The 18,813-nt window shown below is 42.5% G+C and overlaps 1 protein-coding gene across 12 annotated transcripts in view; it reads right to left on the reverse strand.

Moving 5' to 3' along the window:
* The window catches only part of ANK3 (ankyrin 3), a 676,704-nt gene that overhangs the window by 172,136 nt on the left and 485,755 nt on the right, over positions 1–18,813 (reverse strand). For all 12 annotated transcript variants that reach the window (XM_089897519.1, XM_089897518.1, XM_089897520.1 and 9 more), the window contains exon 8: positions 12,281–12,379. In XM_089897519.1, coding sequence (XP_089753645.1) covers positions 12,281–12,379 — 99 coding nt within the window. The remainder of the gene's footprint in view (positions 1–12,280; positions 12,380–18,813) is intronic.

Genomic DNA, 18,813 nt, shown 5'->3' on the forward strand with positions numbered 1-18,813 from the left:
GACTTTCTCCATGAGCTGTCATAGTACGCTGTACTGACTAGTGAGGGCTGCCATGTAAATACAGATCTCCTCCTGTGTTATTTAGTTCTTTCAAAAGTTGAATTCACTCTAATTTATTCCTGCTGTCGATGCTTTTCAATGTCTCCAAACATGTTTCTTTTATTTTTATTATTTTTTTATAAATTTATTTATTTATTTGTTTTTGTCTGTGTTGGGTCTTCGTTGCTGAGTGTGGGCTTTCTCTAGTTGTGGCGAGCGGGGGCTACTCTTTGTTCTGATGCATGGGCTTCTCATTGCGGTGGCTTCTCTTGTTGCGGAGCACAGGCTCTAGGTGCGCGGGCTTCAGTAGTTGTGGCACACAGGCTTAGTTGCTCTGTGGCATGTGGGATCTTCCCGGACCAGGGCTCGAACCTGTGTCTCCTGCATTGGCAGGTGGATTCTTAACCACTGCGCCACCAGGGAAGCCCTCCAAACATGTTTCTTAAAAATATTTTTCCAGGGACTTCCCTGGTGGCGCAGTGGTTAAGAATCTGCCTGTCAATCTACAGATTCAATACAATACCTGTCAAACTACCAATGGCATTTTTCGCAGAACTAGAACAAAAAATTTCACAATTTGTGTGGAAACACAAAAGACCCCGAATAGCCAAAGCAATCTTGAGAAAGAAAAACGGAGCTGGAGGAATCAGGCTCCTGGACTTCAGACAATACTACAAAGCTACAGTAATCAAGACAGTATGGTACTGGCACAAAAACAGAAATATAGATCAATGCAACAGGATAGAAAGCCCACAGATAAACCCACACACATATGGTCACCTTATTTTTGATAACAGAGGCAAGCATATACGATGGAGAAAAGACAGCCTCTTCCATAAGTGGTGCTGGGAAAACTGGACAGCTACATGTAAAAGAGTGAAATTAGAACACTCCCTAACACCATACACAAAAATAAACTCAAAATGGATTAAAGACCTAAATGTAAGGCCAGACACTATAAAACTCTTAGAGGAATACATAGGCAGAACACTCTATGACATAAATCACAGCAAGATCCTTTTTGACCCACCTCCTAGAGAAATGGAAATAGAAACAAAAATAAACAAATGGGACCTAATGAAACTTCAAAGCTTTTACACAGTAAAGGAAACCATAAACAAGACAAAAACACAACCCTCAGAATGGGAGAAAATATTTGCAAACGAAGCAACCGACAAAGGATTAATCTCCAAAGTTTATAACCAGCTCATGCAGCTCAATATCAAAAAAACAAATAACCCAATCCAAAAATGGACAGAAGATCTAAATACACATTTCTCCAAAGAAGATATACAGATTGCCGACAAACACATGAAAGGATGCTCAACATCACTAATCATCAGAGAAATGCAAATCAAAACTACAATGTGGTATCACCTCACACCTGTCAGAATGGCCATCATCAAAAAATCTACAAACAATAAATGCTGGAGAGGGTGTGGAGAAAAGAAAACCCTCTTGCACTGTTGGTGGGAATGTAAATTGATACAGCCACTATGGAGAACAGGATGGAGGTTCCTTAAAAAACTAAAAATAGAACAACCACATGACCTAGCAATCCCACTACTGGGCATATACCCTGAGAAAACCATAATTCAAAAAGAGTCATGTACCACAATGTTCACTGCAGCTCTATTTACAATAGCCAGGACATAGAAGCAACCTAAGTGTCCATCGACAGATGAATGGATAAAGAAGATGTGGCACATATATACAATGGAATATTACTCAGCCATAAAAAGAAATGAAATAGAGTTATTTGTAGTGAGGTGGATGGATCTAGAGTCTGTCATACAGAGTGAAGTAAGTCACAAAGAGAAAAACAAATACCGTATGCTAACACATATATATGGAATCTAAAAAAAAAAAAAGAGGTTAAGAAGAACCTAGGGGCAGGACAGGAATAAAGACGCAGATGTAGAGAATGGACTTCAGGACATGGGGAGGTGGGAGGGTAAGCTGGGACGAAGTGAGAGAGTGGCATGGACATATACACACTACCAAATGTAAATTAGATAGCTAGTGGGAAGCAGCCGCATAGCACAGGGAGATCAGCTCCGTGCTTTGTGACCACCTAGAGGGGTGGGATAGGGAGGGTGGAAGGGAGACGCAAGAGGGAGGACATATGGGGGTATATGTATATGTATAGCTGATTCACTTTGTTATAAAGCAGAAACTAACACATCATTGTAAAGCAATTATACTTCAATAAAGATGTTATTAAAAAAAAAAAAACCAACCTGCCTGCCAATGCAGGGGATGCAGGTTCGATCCCTGGTCCAGGAAGATCCCACATGCCTCAGAGCAACTAAGCCCATGTGCTACAACTACTGAGCCTTGCTCTAGAGCCCATGAGCCACAACTACTGAGCCCACACGCCGCAACTACTGAAGCCCACACACCTAGAGCCCATGCTCTGCAACAAGAGAAGCCACTGCAATGAGAAGCCCGTGCACCGCAATGAAGAGTAGCCCCTGCTCGCCACAACTGGAAAGCCCATGCACAGCAACAAAGACCCAATGCAGCCAAAAATTTAAAAAAATAAATAAATCAATAAATACTTTTCCAGAGTTTATGATTTTTATCAGCATGAGGCTCAGTTGAATACAAACTACTCTATCATTATTTAAAGTCAGAACTTTGCATTTGAGAAAAAACATGAATATGTGGCTTCTACACACTATACTATCAGAGTTTGTTTTTGTTTTGATCATACACTACTTTAGGAATATTCCTTCTATATAGATGAGAGAATTCTTGAATTTTCAGTAAACAGAAACTGAATAACTGATTATAAAATATAATTTTAAATATGTAAAGTTGCTTTTTATAAAGTTCTTAGAAGATGTTACATGGGGAAAAAAACAATTCAAATTAAGATTCCCAATTTTAAAAAACCCCAATCATGACATTTATTGTATCTCTCCATTAAGGAAGGAAGGTAACTGGAAGACGTTTATAGTGGATAACTGTAGAGTGCTTGTGTGCCTAATAGATATAGAGTTATTTAAAAGAAATAGGATGTGAACGTTACCAACACACATCCAGGGAAAACAGGAGAAATAGTAGATTACTTTCTGAGCACCAGCACTTGGAACCATATAGCAGTTAACTAAAATAATAACTGTCCTGGGCTTCCCTGGTGGCGCAGTGGTTAAGAATCCGCCTGCCAATGCAGAGGACATGGGTTGGAGCCCTGGCCCGGGAAGATCCCACATGCTGCAGAGCAACTAAGCCCGTGTGCCACAACTGCTGAGCCTGTGCTCTAGAGCCTGTGAGCCACAACTACTGAGCCCGTGTGCCACAACTACTGAAGCTCGCATGCCTAGAGCCCGTGCTCCGCAACAGGGGAAGCCACCGCAATGCGAAGCCCTCGCACCACAACGAAGAGTGGCTCCCGCTCGCCGCAACTAGAGAAAGTCCGCGCGCAGCAACGAAGACCCAACGCAGCCAAAAATAAATAAATAAATAAAATAAATTTATAAAAAAATATAAAATAAAACAATAACTGTCCTGAGGCTGCTTTGTAGATTCTTCTAGAGAGCCAGGCTTCAGTGGCACACGGAAGTTACCCAATTCTTTCAGGTCTCTAATTTGGTAAGGCAAATGAGGGTTCCAACATGGTGTAAAATCATTAGGAAAGAGAGAAAGGGAAGAAAAAAGATGCCTCTGTCATGTTCTCAGAACTCTTTGCAACTCTCAAAAACATTCTTTCCTTCAAAGAGATTTTCATGTTTGGAAGCTAAGAGAATTTCATGATTACTTGTTCGCTCTTTATTTTTTTATTAAGACTTTATTTTTCTTAGAGCAGTTTAAGTTTTACAGCACAATTTGGGGAGGGTGCCCTTGTCTTTCTGTGAATCCAAATAAATACTTTCAAATAACTTTTAATATTTATGATATAAAAATTAAAAATGAATATATTTTTGAATGACATAAAGAAATATTTTCAAATTAGTCTTGACTAATGTAGAAACCCAGAGTCTTCTGCACTATTTCAAATGTTCTTGTCAACATGTCTATGTTAGAACTCAAGGAGCAAGTACTGTATTAGAATTTTCTCTTTGACAGAGGTTATTTTATGACTATGAAATATTTAATATTTTCTTTAAGGATTTATTTTTAACCAAGGCAATCACACTCTGAAAATACAATAAAAGCAAAACTCAATACCAATATTTATTTTTCCTTCATATTTAACCTGAGAAATATAACCAGTTGCACTTCTGGGAAAAGATAAGCTAAAACTACAGGACATCTAAGTGACTCCTGGCACCTTCCCAGAATAGTAAGAATTTAACAACTGACAGATTGTTAGTTCATTCATACTCTGAAAACACTTTATCTACCTATGCACACATACCTTTATTCTTATAAAACCATTGGATGCCATTAACTTCAGGGAGCAAAATTACATTATCGCAGGACCAATATAAAGTCAAATAAAGTAAGACCTTTTGGCAAATGTAACATTAAGAAGTGTGTCTTATTTATATACTCAGCAAATACTTATTAGACATCTAGTATGTGCCAGGAAGTGTGCTAAGTGCTAGAGATATTAAGATGGACGTGTGCTGCCGAGTGTCAGGGTGTAGCTTTGGATGTAATATTGTAGTAATGGGATTATATGGGGATGTGGGCAGCGGCACCTTGCTAGAAAGGCTGGAAGTTGGAAGAGGAATGGTTAGAGCAGCATTCTGGGAATCAGAGTATTATTATTAGGAACTCTACCTGGAACTCCTGAATGTTCTCTGAAGCACTAAATAAAAGCACAGCTGCCTTTATTATTGGGTGGAGAAGAGTCAGTGAAAGGAGATGGAGAACTCAGAAGCTGTCACGAAGTCTTAACCTGGTTCTAATTTAGGGTCCATACTGAGCCTCTGATTTGGCTGTGAATTGATGCAAATAATCAATAAAGGAGAATAAAAATGACAAGAGACCACCCATTGCGAAGTATCTTCCTTCAAAAAGGATACAAATACACGTGCTAGCTTTGCAGAGAGAGAGTTAAACTGGAAGAAAAAGCGGCTACCGTAAGTAGTCATCCTTATCAAAGCATTTCTATAAAGAAACAAATTAGGATGCTGCATACAGACCAGATTGAAGCATTTGCCTTGACGTGTGTATATATCTTGGCACATGTGCCACCACTATTGCCTCATAAATTATGTTGTTATGGTGAAAATATGAAAGCTCTGCTCTCACAGCAACGTTCGAGTGTACAATACAGTATCATTAAGGGTACAATACAGTAGTGTTAACTACAGTCACCATGATGTACCTTAGATCCTTGAACTTATTCATCTTATAACTGATATTCTGTATCGTCTGACCAACATTTCCCTATTTCCCCCATCTCTCAGCCCCTGGCAACCATTCCATTCTCTGTTCTATGAGTTCCATGTTTTCAGATTCCACATCTAAATGATATCACAGAGTAGTTGTCCTTCTCTGCCTGACTTATTTCACTCAGCATAACGCTCTCAAGGCCCATCCATGTGGTTGCAAATGGCAGGATTTCCTTTTACTTTTATGGTTGAGTAACATTCCATATATATTGACCACTGATGTCATTGATGGATACTTAGGTTGTTTCCATGTCTTGGCAATTATGAATAATGTTGCAATGAACATGGGAGTGCAGGTATCTCTTCAAGATAGTGATTTCATTTCCTTTGGATATATACCCCAAAGTGGGATTGCTGACCTTTATTGAAATGTTCCAAAATACCTTTTGGAAATGCAAACGCTATATTGAAGCTTTATCAGTTAATCAATAAAGCTCTAGTGGGTTTTTTTCCCCATAAAACCAGTGGGTGTTTTAATAATTTAAAAAACCCCTCCAATTCCTATATTTCAGGGGCACCGCCTTCTTTGTCTAGTCTCCTCCCCTGCTGACTCCCAATAACCTCCCAGATTTGAGGGTGGTGTCATCAATCTAATTTACTGATTAAGTCATCAGTGATTCTCTCTCTTCTTCTGGGACTCTCATGATGGGTAGATTGTTTTCCCTTAATAGTGTCCTGTAAGTCCTGTAGGTTTTCTTCATTCCTTTTTAAAAAAAATATTTATTTATTTATTTCAGCTGCACCAGGTCTTAGTTGTGGCATGCGGGATCTTCATTGCAGCATGTGGGATCTTTAGTTGTGGCATGCAGACTCTTTAGTTGTAGCATGCAAACTCTTAGTTGTGGCATGCAGGGCCTAGTTCTCCAAACAGGGTTCGAACCCAGGCCCTCTGCATTGGGAGTGTGGAGTCTTACCCACTGGCCTACCAGGGAAGTCCCTTCTTCATTCCTTTTTATTCCTTTTTCTTTTGGTTCTTCTGATTGGATAGGTTCAGATGTTCTTTCTTCTACTTGGTCCAGTCTGCTGTTGAAGCTCTCTACTGAATTCTTCATTTCAGTCACTATAATCTTTAGCTCCAAAATTTGTTTGGTTGTTTTTTTATGTTTTCTATCTCTGTAGCGAACGTCTCATTTTGTTCTTGTATTTTTCCCGATTTTGTTAAACTGTTTACCTGTGTTTTCTTGTAGCTCTCTGAGCATCTTAAGAACAGTTATTTTGAATCCTTTGTTGGGCAATCCTTGTATCTCCATTTCTCCATTTCTTTCGGTTGCTGAAAGCTTACTGTGTCCCTTTGGCGGTGTCATGTTACCCTGATCCTTTATGATCCTTGCGGCCTTGCACAGATGCTGTGCATTTAAAGAAGCAGTCACCTCTTGCAGACTTCATGGGTTGACTTTGGTATGGAAAGACCTTCACCTGCAGGTGGGAGCATGCTCTGACCTTGGGTCTACTGGTGCAGGGTGCCAAACGCAGGATTGGGCGGTGGGGGTGATGTCTCATCCGCTCAGGCCACTGGGGTCCACAGCATTGACCATAGTGACTGCAAGGGCTGTTGGAGACCTCAGTGGCACCACAGGTCCAGTGGCTTGGGATTTGGGCAGGCACTGGTGGTGGCTGGAATTGGTGGTGTGTACAGACTCGGTTGCAGGGGCCAACTGCAGGTGCCTATGTAGTGCCAAGTGCTCATTTAAGACATACACATAGAGATGGGGGTGAGCGCCAGCTGCGAGGGTCTGGGCTAACTGCAGCCACAGCATTCATTACTGTGGCTGCAAGATCACACCGTGGGTGCACTGCAGTGGAGGCTGGTATCGGGAGTCAGGCTGGAGGCATGCAGGTACACAGCTGGAGGGGCCCACTGCAGGTGAGCCTGGTGGTGCAGGCCAGTAACAGGAGATAGGGCCAGGTCTGGCCCAGAAGAGCCATGGGGACCCTGGCTATTGGTGTGCACTCCTGTGGCTTCAGGGTCTCCCCAGGGGAGTGCGTGGCAGTGGAGGCATGAGGGTCTGGTCGGGAGCATGCAGGTGCACAGCTGGGGGGTTAGCTGCACATGTGCTGAGTGGTGGAGGCCAGTGACCAGAGCCAGAGCCAAGTTCAGGTCCACGAGCAGCTGCGAGGGCCTTGGTAGTTGGCCTGCCCTTCCGTGGCTGCAGGGTCTTGCCCCGGGTGTGCTCACAGCCGTAGAAGCCTGTGATGAGGGTCAGGCCGGCAGCGTGCAAGGGCACAGCTGGAGGGGTCCGCCCCAAGCACATGCACAGAAGTGAGGGTCACCCACGGGGGTCCAGGCTGGCGTCTTGTACTTGTGCGGCTGCAGAGGCCTGGGCTGGCTGCTGGTGGGGATGCTGGGCCCCAGTGGGGCAGTGGGAGGTAAAGAGCAGGGAGGGGCCCAGGTGGCTGGTGTCTGCGAATGTGAGTGTCTGTGGGGCAAAAACCAGTGACATCTGCAGGGGCTCTGTGGCCGCTGTGCTGGCCATCAGTTACTTTGGTGGCAAAAGGCGCTGGGGTCTGCAGAGCAGGTCACAGGGAACCACAATCATTTCTGCTGCGTGGCTGATGCTAGGAGCCCTTGCTCTTTCTCCTTGTTTCTCCCCATCTCTATTCATCTCAGCTTTGCCAGTCTCTGGGTGGGGTGAAACCCAAGTGGGTCCTTTGCTCAGTGCCCCGAAAGGCTGGGGAAGCTGGCGGTTCACCCCAGTCTCCCTTTCTTGGTGAGGGGAACTCCTTCTAGTTGGGGAGGCTCACTCTTGGCCCTGAGCAGTGCTGGCCTGGGGAATGGGATGACGCAGGCAAAATGAAGCCCTTCTTCCTTCCCTTTTTCCCTGCAGTATTCTCAGGTTTTTTGCTCCACTGTGTTGCTGGAGTTTCTTAAGTGGACTCCCGAGCTCTCTTTGATCGTGGATCACTGTCTAATTGTTGATCTTCCTGGGTGATGGGGGCTGGGGTCTCCTACTTCGCCATCTTGGTCACATCACCCCAACACATAACACCATCCTGACTTTCACTAGAACTAATTATTCTCAAAGTTACAGCGTCCAGTGCCCCAGCAGCTGGGAGAGCTTGGGAAATCATTGGGAACAACCCACTAACTGTACTGAGATGGAAACTAAGACTCAGGAGGATCAACTTTCCTCAGTTCATGATCTCACTTGCTGGTCACACTTAAGACTAGAGATCAGGCACTAGGGTAAAAAACCAATTCACTCTCATCCTGCTTTTCCAGCTGGTCAGATCCCACTTAAATTACTCTGACCACAATTGAAATTTATTTCGCTGATTGAAAGGGCACTGAGAAGCATCTACTTTTAAACTGAATCCTTTATTAGGTCGGTAAGGCGAGCAAGGGGACAGAGCAAGCCAACGAGGTCCCTTAGAGTGTGCTGGCCCCTCAGGTGAAACCCAGATTCGTTTTCCTGTCCCTAAACCCAAGGGGATTGGTGTGCAGCAGGTCAGATTGTTGATGCAACAAGGTAGCTACAGAAGTAGGAAGTACCTGGCAGGAGGTAGATGGGTAGATAACAATATTTATTTTCTAAAGAGCTACTGGATTGAGTCATTAGAACTCGTATTTATAAAAAAATTTGCTTTCCATTTTGAGGCTTGTTCCCAGGGCTTTCTGACACTTCATGGCTCTCTGCCTTTCACCCACAAACCCAGTCACTACTCAGCAAGAGAGCAGGGAAGCTCTGATGGGGAGAACACAAAATAGCTGACATATCTGGGGTATGTACTATGCTTTCTTCCATAGGGTCTGCCAGGAATTCAGTCTGTGCCCGAGTGACACCCCACACCCCGTGCAGGACAACAATAGAAGAATGACGGGCTTTTCTGTTCTCGGTTTTCCAAGGCTCCTTCCCATCCACATGGCACTCATATAACACAGAAGAAAGGTAACGCCACGTTGAAACCGAATGGATGGTAAAAAGAAGTCTACATCTTGTTTAACATAAGACAGCCTTTCAGAACAGGGAGGCAAAAGGGCATAGAAACTAAGTGTATACTGAATTCGCCTATGTCCAGTATTCCGTAGGTCTGATGCTTTGACCCAGAAGTGCTTGTATGTTTTCACCCTGGTCCTCCCCTGTGACACCATGTGCCCCTTTAAGATGGGACCTGAATCTCCTATATGCTGTCCTCCTCCCGCTGTACCAAATACAGCAAGTAAGTGTTTGATAAACGATGCAAAATGACTGACAGGCAATTTTGCTGTGCTGGTGACTGATGATTGTACCAAAAGAGGGAGAAATAAGGTCATTCCTAATCCACACACTCAGTTAAACCCCAGCTGGATATCCAGGTACAGCCCTCCAAGCTTCTCTGTTTGCCTTGGCTCGAGTACCCCTCTTTGCTCGTCACAAAAATTCTCCCTATTCACAAGTGACCCGTTAGCTCTATTGGTAACCAAGTGGCATACGCAACGATTCTCTAACTTCTATTGTTACAACTACCTTAAGCAGCCTGTACTCAGTGGAAGACCCCTGCCATTTAAAACAACAGTTCTAGCATACTGGTGATGGTTTCTTAGCAAATATTACCAAGACAATGCAATGGGACCTTCTCTTCAATTTACTTCCCCAGTCAGACAGTCTTGCAGGGGGTCAACCTTCAACTTCCTTCATTCCTCCTCTCCAGGAAGCTTGTTTCTTTTACGCTACATACATGTTTTTCAGGTTTAACAGTTACCAAGAAAAAGAAGTCCGGGTCTCCTGCTAAATATTCATGGCTGGGCTGTCTTTGGGTCACAGCACACAGCAGACAAACTACCCATTGGCTTCATGAGGGTAGGGGAAGTGTCTTGTTGTTTTGCTCTGTTAATTAGCTATGTCTGGCCCACAGTGGGCACTCAGTAATCATTTACTGATTGAGGGAATACATGCAGGGAGTAATAAAGTAGTGAATCCAGGAGCTACGGGAATCAAGTCCAGGTGACTGGGCCGGTTTTAGAAACATGGAGATCAGGATTCTTGGAAAGAGGAACCAGAGGATTGTGGGAGATACAATTACAGGACAGGGAAAACTCTCCGAAACCCTTAGAGAGGAGGATGTTTAGGAGACCACATTTTGCTCTTACATGAAACGCTGAAAAAGAAAATCCCTGGTTAGAAGTTTAATGTTAATTGGAGCTCTGAGTTATACAGGCACACCTCATTTTATTGTTCTTCGCTTTATTGCTCTTTGCAGATACTGCTTTTTTTTTTTTACAAATTGAAGGTCGGTGGCAACCCTCCATCAGGCAAGACTATTGGCACCATTTTTCCAACAGCATTTGCTCACTTTGTGTCTCTGTGTCACATTTTGGTAATTCTCGCAACATTTCAAACTTTTTCATTATTGTTTTATTTGTTATGGTGATCTCTGGTCAGTGATTTTTACGTTACTAGTGCAAAAAGATTATGACTTGCTAAAGGCTCAGATAATGGTTAGCATTTTTAAGCAGTAAAGTATTTTTTAAATTTAAAGTAGGTACATTTAAAAGAGGTAATGCTATTGCACACTTAATATAACTTTTATATATACTGGGAAACAAAAAAATTCCTGTGACTCACCTACTTTCAATATTCGCTTTACTGCAGTGATCTAGAACTGAACCTGCGATATATCTGAGGTGTGCCTCTACTAGTAATGGCTGAGATTATTTCTGGTCTACTTTACGCCAACACAGTTTACAAACAATAGCTTGATCACTGCAACAACCCTTCAAGGTGGCCACTGATTGTATTTTCAGATAGAGAAATTACATGCAGAGGGTTATATCGCTGACCTAAGTCAACCAGCTAAGCTCACCATCCAGGATTCCAACTTGGTTCTAAGTTTCACTTCTTTCCCCTCCCCACACAGTGCATCACACAGAACAAGCAACATGTCAAACACCTGGCTAGACTGATCTGTGTTTAAAAAAAATTTTTTTTTTAAATTGTGGTAAAAAAACACACTGTAAAATTTACTTTCTTAACCACTTTTAAGTGTGCGGTTTAGTGGTGTTAACTGTATTCACACGGTGTGTAGCATCTCTAGAACTGTTATCTCGCAATATTACACTCTATCCCATTAAACAACAACTCCCCATTTCCCTGTCCCCCAAGCCTCAGGCAACCACCATCCTACGTCTGTGTCTGTGATTGTCTGCTCTTGATACCTCCTGTAAGTGGGATCATACAGTATTTGTTCTTTCGTGTCTGGCTTCTGTCACTTAGCTTAATGTCCTCAAGACTCATTCACATTGCGGAATGTGACAGGATTTTCTTATAAGGCTGAATGATATTCCACTGTATGTACACGGCACATTTTCTTTATCCATTTATCTGTCGATGGATATGTGGGCTGCTTCCACCTCTTGGCTATTGGGAATAATGCTTCAATGAACCTGGTTGTGCAAATATGGCTTCAAGATACTGCTTTCAATTCTTTGGGGGTATATACCCCAAAGTAGAATTGCTGGATCATATGCTAGTTCTATTTTTACTTTTTTGAGGAACCTCCTTACTGTTTTCCATAGTGGCTGCACCATTTTACATTCTCACCAGCAACGTGCAAAGGGGGACAGATTTGTTTTTAAATAGAATAACCGTCAGTCTTAATATCAAACTGGCCCAACAGCCCTGCCTGCAATATCAAGTAGTGATTAACTGCTTAAAAATTTAACTCAACTAAAACGCTGGACGTAGGTCTTAGTTTCTATAATTAAAGCCAGGTACTATTTAAACGTGTATTAAAGATTTATAAATATGGATCATTATCCCATTGTACGAAGAATCAACTTAGCAGTCATTTTTTAAAGAGACTACAACAAAGGACATAAAGATAAAGCCAGGGCTGAACCAGCAACAAAAGTATTAGGAGAAGTATTCCTGCTTCCCGAAAATAAGCGTAAGCATGCACATAAGTTGCACTCTTACCCTTGTTTTGGCATCAATTTTAGCTCCTCGATCAAGCAATAGTTTTACCATATTGGCGTTTCCTCGTTTTGATGCAACATGTAAAGGAGTGATGTCATTCTGTGGAAGAACAGGGAAAAAAGTACAGTGTTACCTGAGTTTAACCAAAACATTGCTTCCTAAACCTTCCCCAACACATCCTCACACTTTTCTTACCTTTTTAAAAAAATATCCATCGTGAATAGAATACTTCCCAACATCTCTATCTGACGGTAATTTTACTCAGAAGGAGATCTCAAAAAGGGATGAATTTTAAGGGACATGCTCTGTGGGGTAGGGTCCAAGTTTATTTCATTTGATTGACATTATTGATGGATGAGATGGTGATAGTTTTTGTTCTAACATCCTGCACATTTAAGTCAACATGTCTTCCTATTAATGTGTGTGATGCACACTGGCTACTGAATGGTTGACTAAGTGGCTGTATTAGTCAGCTGAGGCTTACTGAAAGGAGTGTCATGTTACTCAGAGCCGGCTCTGGGTCATCTGAGTACAAGTTGTCAAGGAGAGACAAGAGGAACTCAAACTGGGAAGTCTGTCAGTGCCCTACACGGTCACAGGGCTTCCCACGCGCGATGGGCTAAAAAGCGTTCACAGGCATTTATTAGCAATTGCACAGAAAAATGACTATGTTGATTTTTTTTTTTTTTAAACTACTGTTGAGGGCTTCCCTGGTGGCGCGGTGGTTGAGAGTCTGCCTGCCGATGCAGGGGACACGGGTTCGTGCCCCGGTCCGGGAAGATCCCACGTGCCGCGGAGCGGCTGGGCCCGTGAGCCACGGCTGCTGCGCCTGCGCGTCCGGAGCCTGTGCTCTGCAACGGGAGAGGCCACAACAGTGAGAGGCCCGCGTACCAAAAAAACAAAAAACAAAAAACAAACTACTGTTGAGGAATAGACATATGGTCAGGACAATCTGACATTCCAATCAAGATGCCCTGGATACCATAGTCCTTTCCTCCACTCATCTGACGGGTGCTGTGATTATGTCCAGACTGTCAAGGAAATACGTGCACATAGTGAAAACATTCTCTATTTTGGCTCCTTCTTCTTGTGTAGCAACAACATGGGTTTAAGGTCTGCAGTTCACAAAAGTCAATTACACGATAAACGAACGAGGCTCATAAGGGGTTACATTCTTGTCATGTGATGGCAGATACAATATAATAGCTACCAGGTATTGATTCATGTCCTGTGAATTATGCTGCACTGCCTTAAACTCTTTACTATCTCACTTAGTTTTCATAATCCTCACAATGTCACATACAATCGGAATCACAATGACCATCTTACAGATTAGAAACAGCTGGCAAAACCAAGATTCAAATTAAAATATGACTCTTAAGCTTATGCTTTTGAAAAAACGCTTTAAAATGAAAATTTTCAAACAGACACAAAGTTTGAGAGAAAGCCATAATGAGCTTCATGTACTCATCATTCTGGTTCAATAACTGTCAAACTTCTGCCAATATTATTTCTCCTATACTCCCCGCTATGTTTTCTGCCTGAAGGAGTTTAAGAGGAGAAGGAAAATCCTAGGCATCATATTATTTCACCCGCAATCACTGCAACTTAATTATCTCTAACTGATAAGGATATTTGTAAACAAATAATAACAATATCATTAATTTTATCCAAGTAAAAATAATTCTTTCAAAAAGCCAAGATCTGTCAATGTTTACATTCTCCCATTCTCCCCAATTTTCTCAGTACAGTGGTTCAGATTAGAATATCCACAACTTGCATTAGGTTGAAATGTCCCTTAAATCTCTTTTAAAATCTCCATAGATGCCCTATTCCGCCTTCTTTTTTCCATGCCCATATATTTATTGATTAAACTGGGGAATTTACTGTGTAGTTGCATCCTCATGGAGAGCTGTTTAACACATTCTTTTGTATTTTCTATAAGCTTTTCTAGTTAAATGCTTTTAGTCATTATACATTCTCCCGTGTGAACAACTCTTTACCTCATTATTCTTAGGTGCTAAAGTATAAATCAGTTCCACAAAAATTAGTTCGTTAAGTCAAAGAAGGAGAAAGAGATCTGAGTAAAAGCGATATGCCTTAGTCATGCTGGTGGGGAGTGGACAGGGCTAGTATGATTGCTCTAGACCAAGTGGTAGGCATACTTTTTCTGCCAAGGGCCAGATATCAAGTATTTCTGGCTTTGCAGGCCATACCATCTTCATTGCAATTTGTCAGTGCTGCCTTTGTCAGCAGCCCCACGTGACATGCACAGAAACGGGAGTGTCTGTGTTCCAATAAAACTTTATTTACAAAAACAGCTGGTGGGCTGGATTTGGCCTGTGGGCAGTAGTTGGTTGATCTCTGCTCTAGACCTATCAGCTTGTGGCTGACGGTTTCAACGGTGTGTAAAAGGTGACAAAAGAGGAATTAAAACTATAGAGGCTGTGCATTGTATATGCTTTGGCCCTCTTCGGGGTGGATGATTTTGCGTATGAATGAAAGCTGGCAGAAAGAAGCTTTCTGATGGTCTTGCTTGTCTCCGTTGTCTGAGTGCAAGTATGTAAATGAGCCAAGCAGCACTATGGGTGAATTCTAGGCCTGAGACAGCAGATACAGCATCAGATTAGGTCTATAGGAAACACAGTCCAACAGGAGAGCTTACCGAGCTCAGAGTGGGATACGACACAAAGACCTCCTCACTCCCCAGCGTGAGTCAGGGCTGACATGCTATTTCCCTATAAAGATGTGCCCTTGCCTGGTGGAGAAGGACTTAATTAACCTTTATCACAAGTAGGCTAATTTTAGTGAGAGGAAAGAGCTCTATTTCTCATTTTGCTCACTTCCATATTCATGGACTCTATCTTACGGTGATGTGTAGATGTCAAAAGGGTGCCTTGAAATTCAAACTCCCACATTTTTCTACACTGCTCTGACCCCTCCTAGAGTACTACTTTCTATTTCTACAGCACTTAGTAAGTGTTGTAAATTACTTATGTAATTTCATTTTATCTTCACAACAATCTACTGGAGATATACATCATTAATCCCAGTTGATCAATCAACCAAGGGATAGAACTGATCAGTAATCTGTATATTAAGAGACAACTAATGAGAGGCAGGGTCAGCATCAGAATTCAGTCTTCTAGATCCTCGGGGTAGGGGGTGTGTGTGTGGTATTTCCAGTCAGGGATCATAAAGGCTTTGCCTAAAGACTAGGTTTCTCATCTCCGTCAAATGGAGCTTCTGAGTGAAACACATACTTTTGTATTCCTGAATCAGGTAGCGACTGCTTCTGCCAATGAGGAACAAGTCAAAATCAAAGTGGGACCTTTGGACCAGTCAACAGGACATTTCTATTTCGATTCCTCAGTTAACCAATAAAAATCTTTTATGCTCTACTAGGTACCAGGTCCACTGCTGCATTTCCATTATACAAGCGGGTCACAAAATTATGGAATCCCACCCAATCAAAAGAGTCCAGTGATGTTAAAGACAAAAAGGCTTGTTTAGGAGGAACCTCATTAGCTGCTCGGGAAGCGTAAATGTGTGCCTGCTTTCTGGGATGCAGTTTGGCAGTATATATGAGGAACCTTCAAATCTACAACTGAGACAGGAGATAGATGGGCCCCAGGCTGGGCAGCTGGAGTTTGTCCCTGTGGACAGATACTCCAAGATGAACATAATACAGGAGGGAGGAGAACCTGAGCCATGCCCAGATAAAAGAGACCACATATTCCTCATTCTTGAGGTCAAGGAGACCTTCCCAACTACACGTGTGCAGAAAGCCTCCTGGGGGGCCAAAAAGGGAGGGGGCACATCAGAGTAGGTGATGTCAACCTTCCCACAGGCCTCTGGGCTAATATCCATCTTGGCTAAGAGATGCATGCGCACATAGGGTAGGACCCTGAGTTTAACCCAATACAGATTCAGAGCCAGGAAAAGCAAGATGCTTGGCCAGAGGAAACCCGGCAGAAATGCCCCATAAAAGTGATACAAACTACCACAAAGGCACGACTCTCTCTCTGAGTCTGCCCGTGTGTGTCTATTCACATGTACTCTTTTTCCTCCTAATATACAATTGACTTGTTTCACTACTTTCCGTCTCTTTGTGGAAACTCCTTTCTACAAAGCTGATAGGCCAGGGCCTTGTCATTGGTTACTGGCCCTCGTGATCTAGCGGCTAGGATCCAGCACTCTCACTGATGCGGCCTGACTTCAATCTCTGGCCAGACTGAAGTCTGGCTTCAAGCCGCTGCAGGCTGAGGCCACCCGAGATCACAACCATGTATACAAGGCAGAGTTTGGCTGCCGTGGTAGAAAGGGCGAGAGTGCTGAGACAGACCCAGACCTGAGGCCTAGGCGTACTCCCTAAGACTGAAGCGGATCCAGAATGAAAGACCCCTCAGCCCCAGCCTAACGTAACAAGCAACTGTAGCCGGCTCCTGAGGTCGGGCAGGAGCTTGGTGAGAGAGAGACTCTGTGCTACAGGGATGCAGGTAGAGCTGAGCGGGGGAAGCGCACCAACCAGGGAAAATCTCTGACGGCCGGCCCTCACCCTCAGCGTAAGGCGGTGCAGCCCCGTCTAGAGGACCGTGAAACCTGTGGTGCAAACAAAATGTAAACTCGGCTCAACTCCGGACTCAACCGGCTCGGGCTTCCACATTTACAGCCTGACAGGAGAAGGAAGACACAGGCCGCTTCCAAGCAGGGATACTATTTTCCTCAGTGTCTGCATTCTATCTAGTGGAACAGGTGAACGACATGCAACAAAAGTTAGGGAGTCTACGTCAGATGGAAACACTTGATAAGAAAACCACACTATCGGAAATGAAGCATTCCCAACCTAAATGTCTGTCAACAGAGGAATGGATAAAGAAAATGTGGTCCATATATACAATGGAATATTACTCAGCCATAAGAAAATGAAATAATGCATTTGCAGCAACATGGATGGACCTAGAGATTATCATACTAAGTGAAATCAGACAGAGACAAATATCATATGATATCAGTTATACGTGGAATTAAAAAAATTGATATAAATGAACTTACTTACAAAACGGAAACAGACTCACAGACATAGAACACAAACTTATGATTACCAAAGGGGAAAGGTTGGGGGGAGGGATAAATTAGGAGTTTGGGATTAACGTATATACACTACTATATATAAAATAGATAATCAACAAGGACCTAATGCATAGCACAGGGAAGTCTACTCAATATTCTGTAATAACCTATATAAGAAAAGAATCTGAAAAAGAGTGAATATATATATATGTATAACTGAATCACTTTGCTGTACACTCGACACTATCACAATATTGTAAATCAACTATACTCCAATATAAAATAAAAATTAAATAAAAATATAAAGTAAAAGTGAAAAAAAAAGAAATGAAGCATTCCTTTGATGGGCTCATCAGTAGACTTCACAGAGCTGAGGAGAGAATCAGTGAACTGAAAGATACACCAGTATGAATGATCCAAACTGAAACACAAAGAAAAAAGAATGGAAAGAAAGAACAGAGCACCCAAGAGCTGTGGGATGATATAAAAGAGCTGACTGGAGATGCATAAGGAAAAGAGAGAAAATAGGGCAGAAGAAATATTTGAAGAGATCATGGTAGGGAATTATCTCAAAATAGTGAAATATACCAAACCACACCTCTATGGACTTATATTCTCATCTGTATAATGGACATAATACCTCCAGTGCCTCCATCACAGGACTGCCAAGGGGAGAGATGAGATTAATTCAAAAAGAGAAAGGAAACTCACAGGTATTCCGTAACGCTTATCTCATTTAACCCACTCAACAACCCTCATAAGGGGTACTATCTATTTTCTTTCTTTATGTTACAGATGAGGAGAGTAAAGCTCAAACAAATCAAAATAACTTGTTGGGCTTCCCTGGTGGCGCAGTGGTTGAGAGTCCGCCTGCCGACGCAGGGGACACAGGTTCGTGCCCCGGTCCGGGAGGATCCCACATGCCACGGAGCGGCTGGGCCCGTGAGCCATGGCCGCTGGGCCTGCGCGTCTGGAGCCTGTGCTCCGCAACGGGAGAGGCCACAACAGTGAGAGGCCCGCGTACCGCCAAAAAAAAAAGTTTAATTATTTAAAATGAGTTAATCTAATGATATAGATTTCCTGTAATCTTTCTAATGAATGCTGTAACTTTAATAACAGTCTATATTTTTTTTCTAACAGTCTACTAGTAGAATTTCTTAAAAACATAAAAATGAAGGTGGTTTATAGTTATAAATTTTCCACACTCATATCATTTCTAATAAATCAGAAATTAAATTAATCTCTGTGCTGAATACTTTTCTTTCCCCTCCAGAAAATAAATCATTCGTTCAGGCTTTGGAGATGTCAGTGAACTTGAAACTGTTAGTCTCTCAAGTATCCTACCCTCACTTGGCCTTCCAATAAATTAGATTCTTGCTGAAGTTTCAAACACGTCAAAAATGAAAATAATGTCTTTGAAGTTTCTAAAGAAAGATGGTTTGGAAAGAAATAAAGCCAGT

This window comes from Delphinapterus leucas, chromosome 16, assembly GCF_059928025.1.
Source record: "Delphinapterus leucas isolate spDelLeu-1000000601 "Yukka" chromosome 16, BTC_Dleu_Yukka2, whole genome shotgun sequence".
Lineage (NCBI taxonomy): Eukaryota > Metazoa > Chordata > Mammalia > Artiodactyla > Monodontidae > Delphinapterus > Delphinapterus leucas.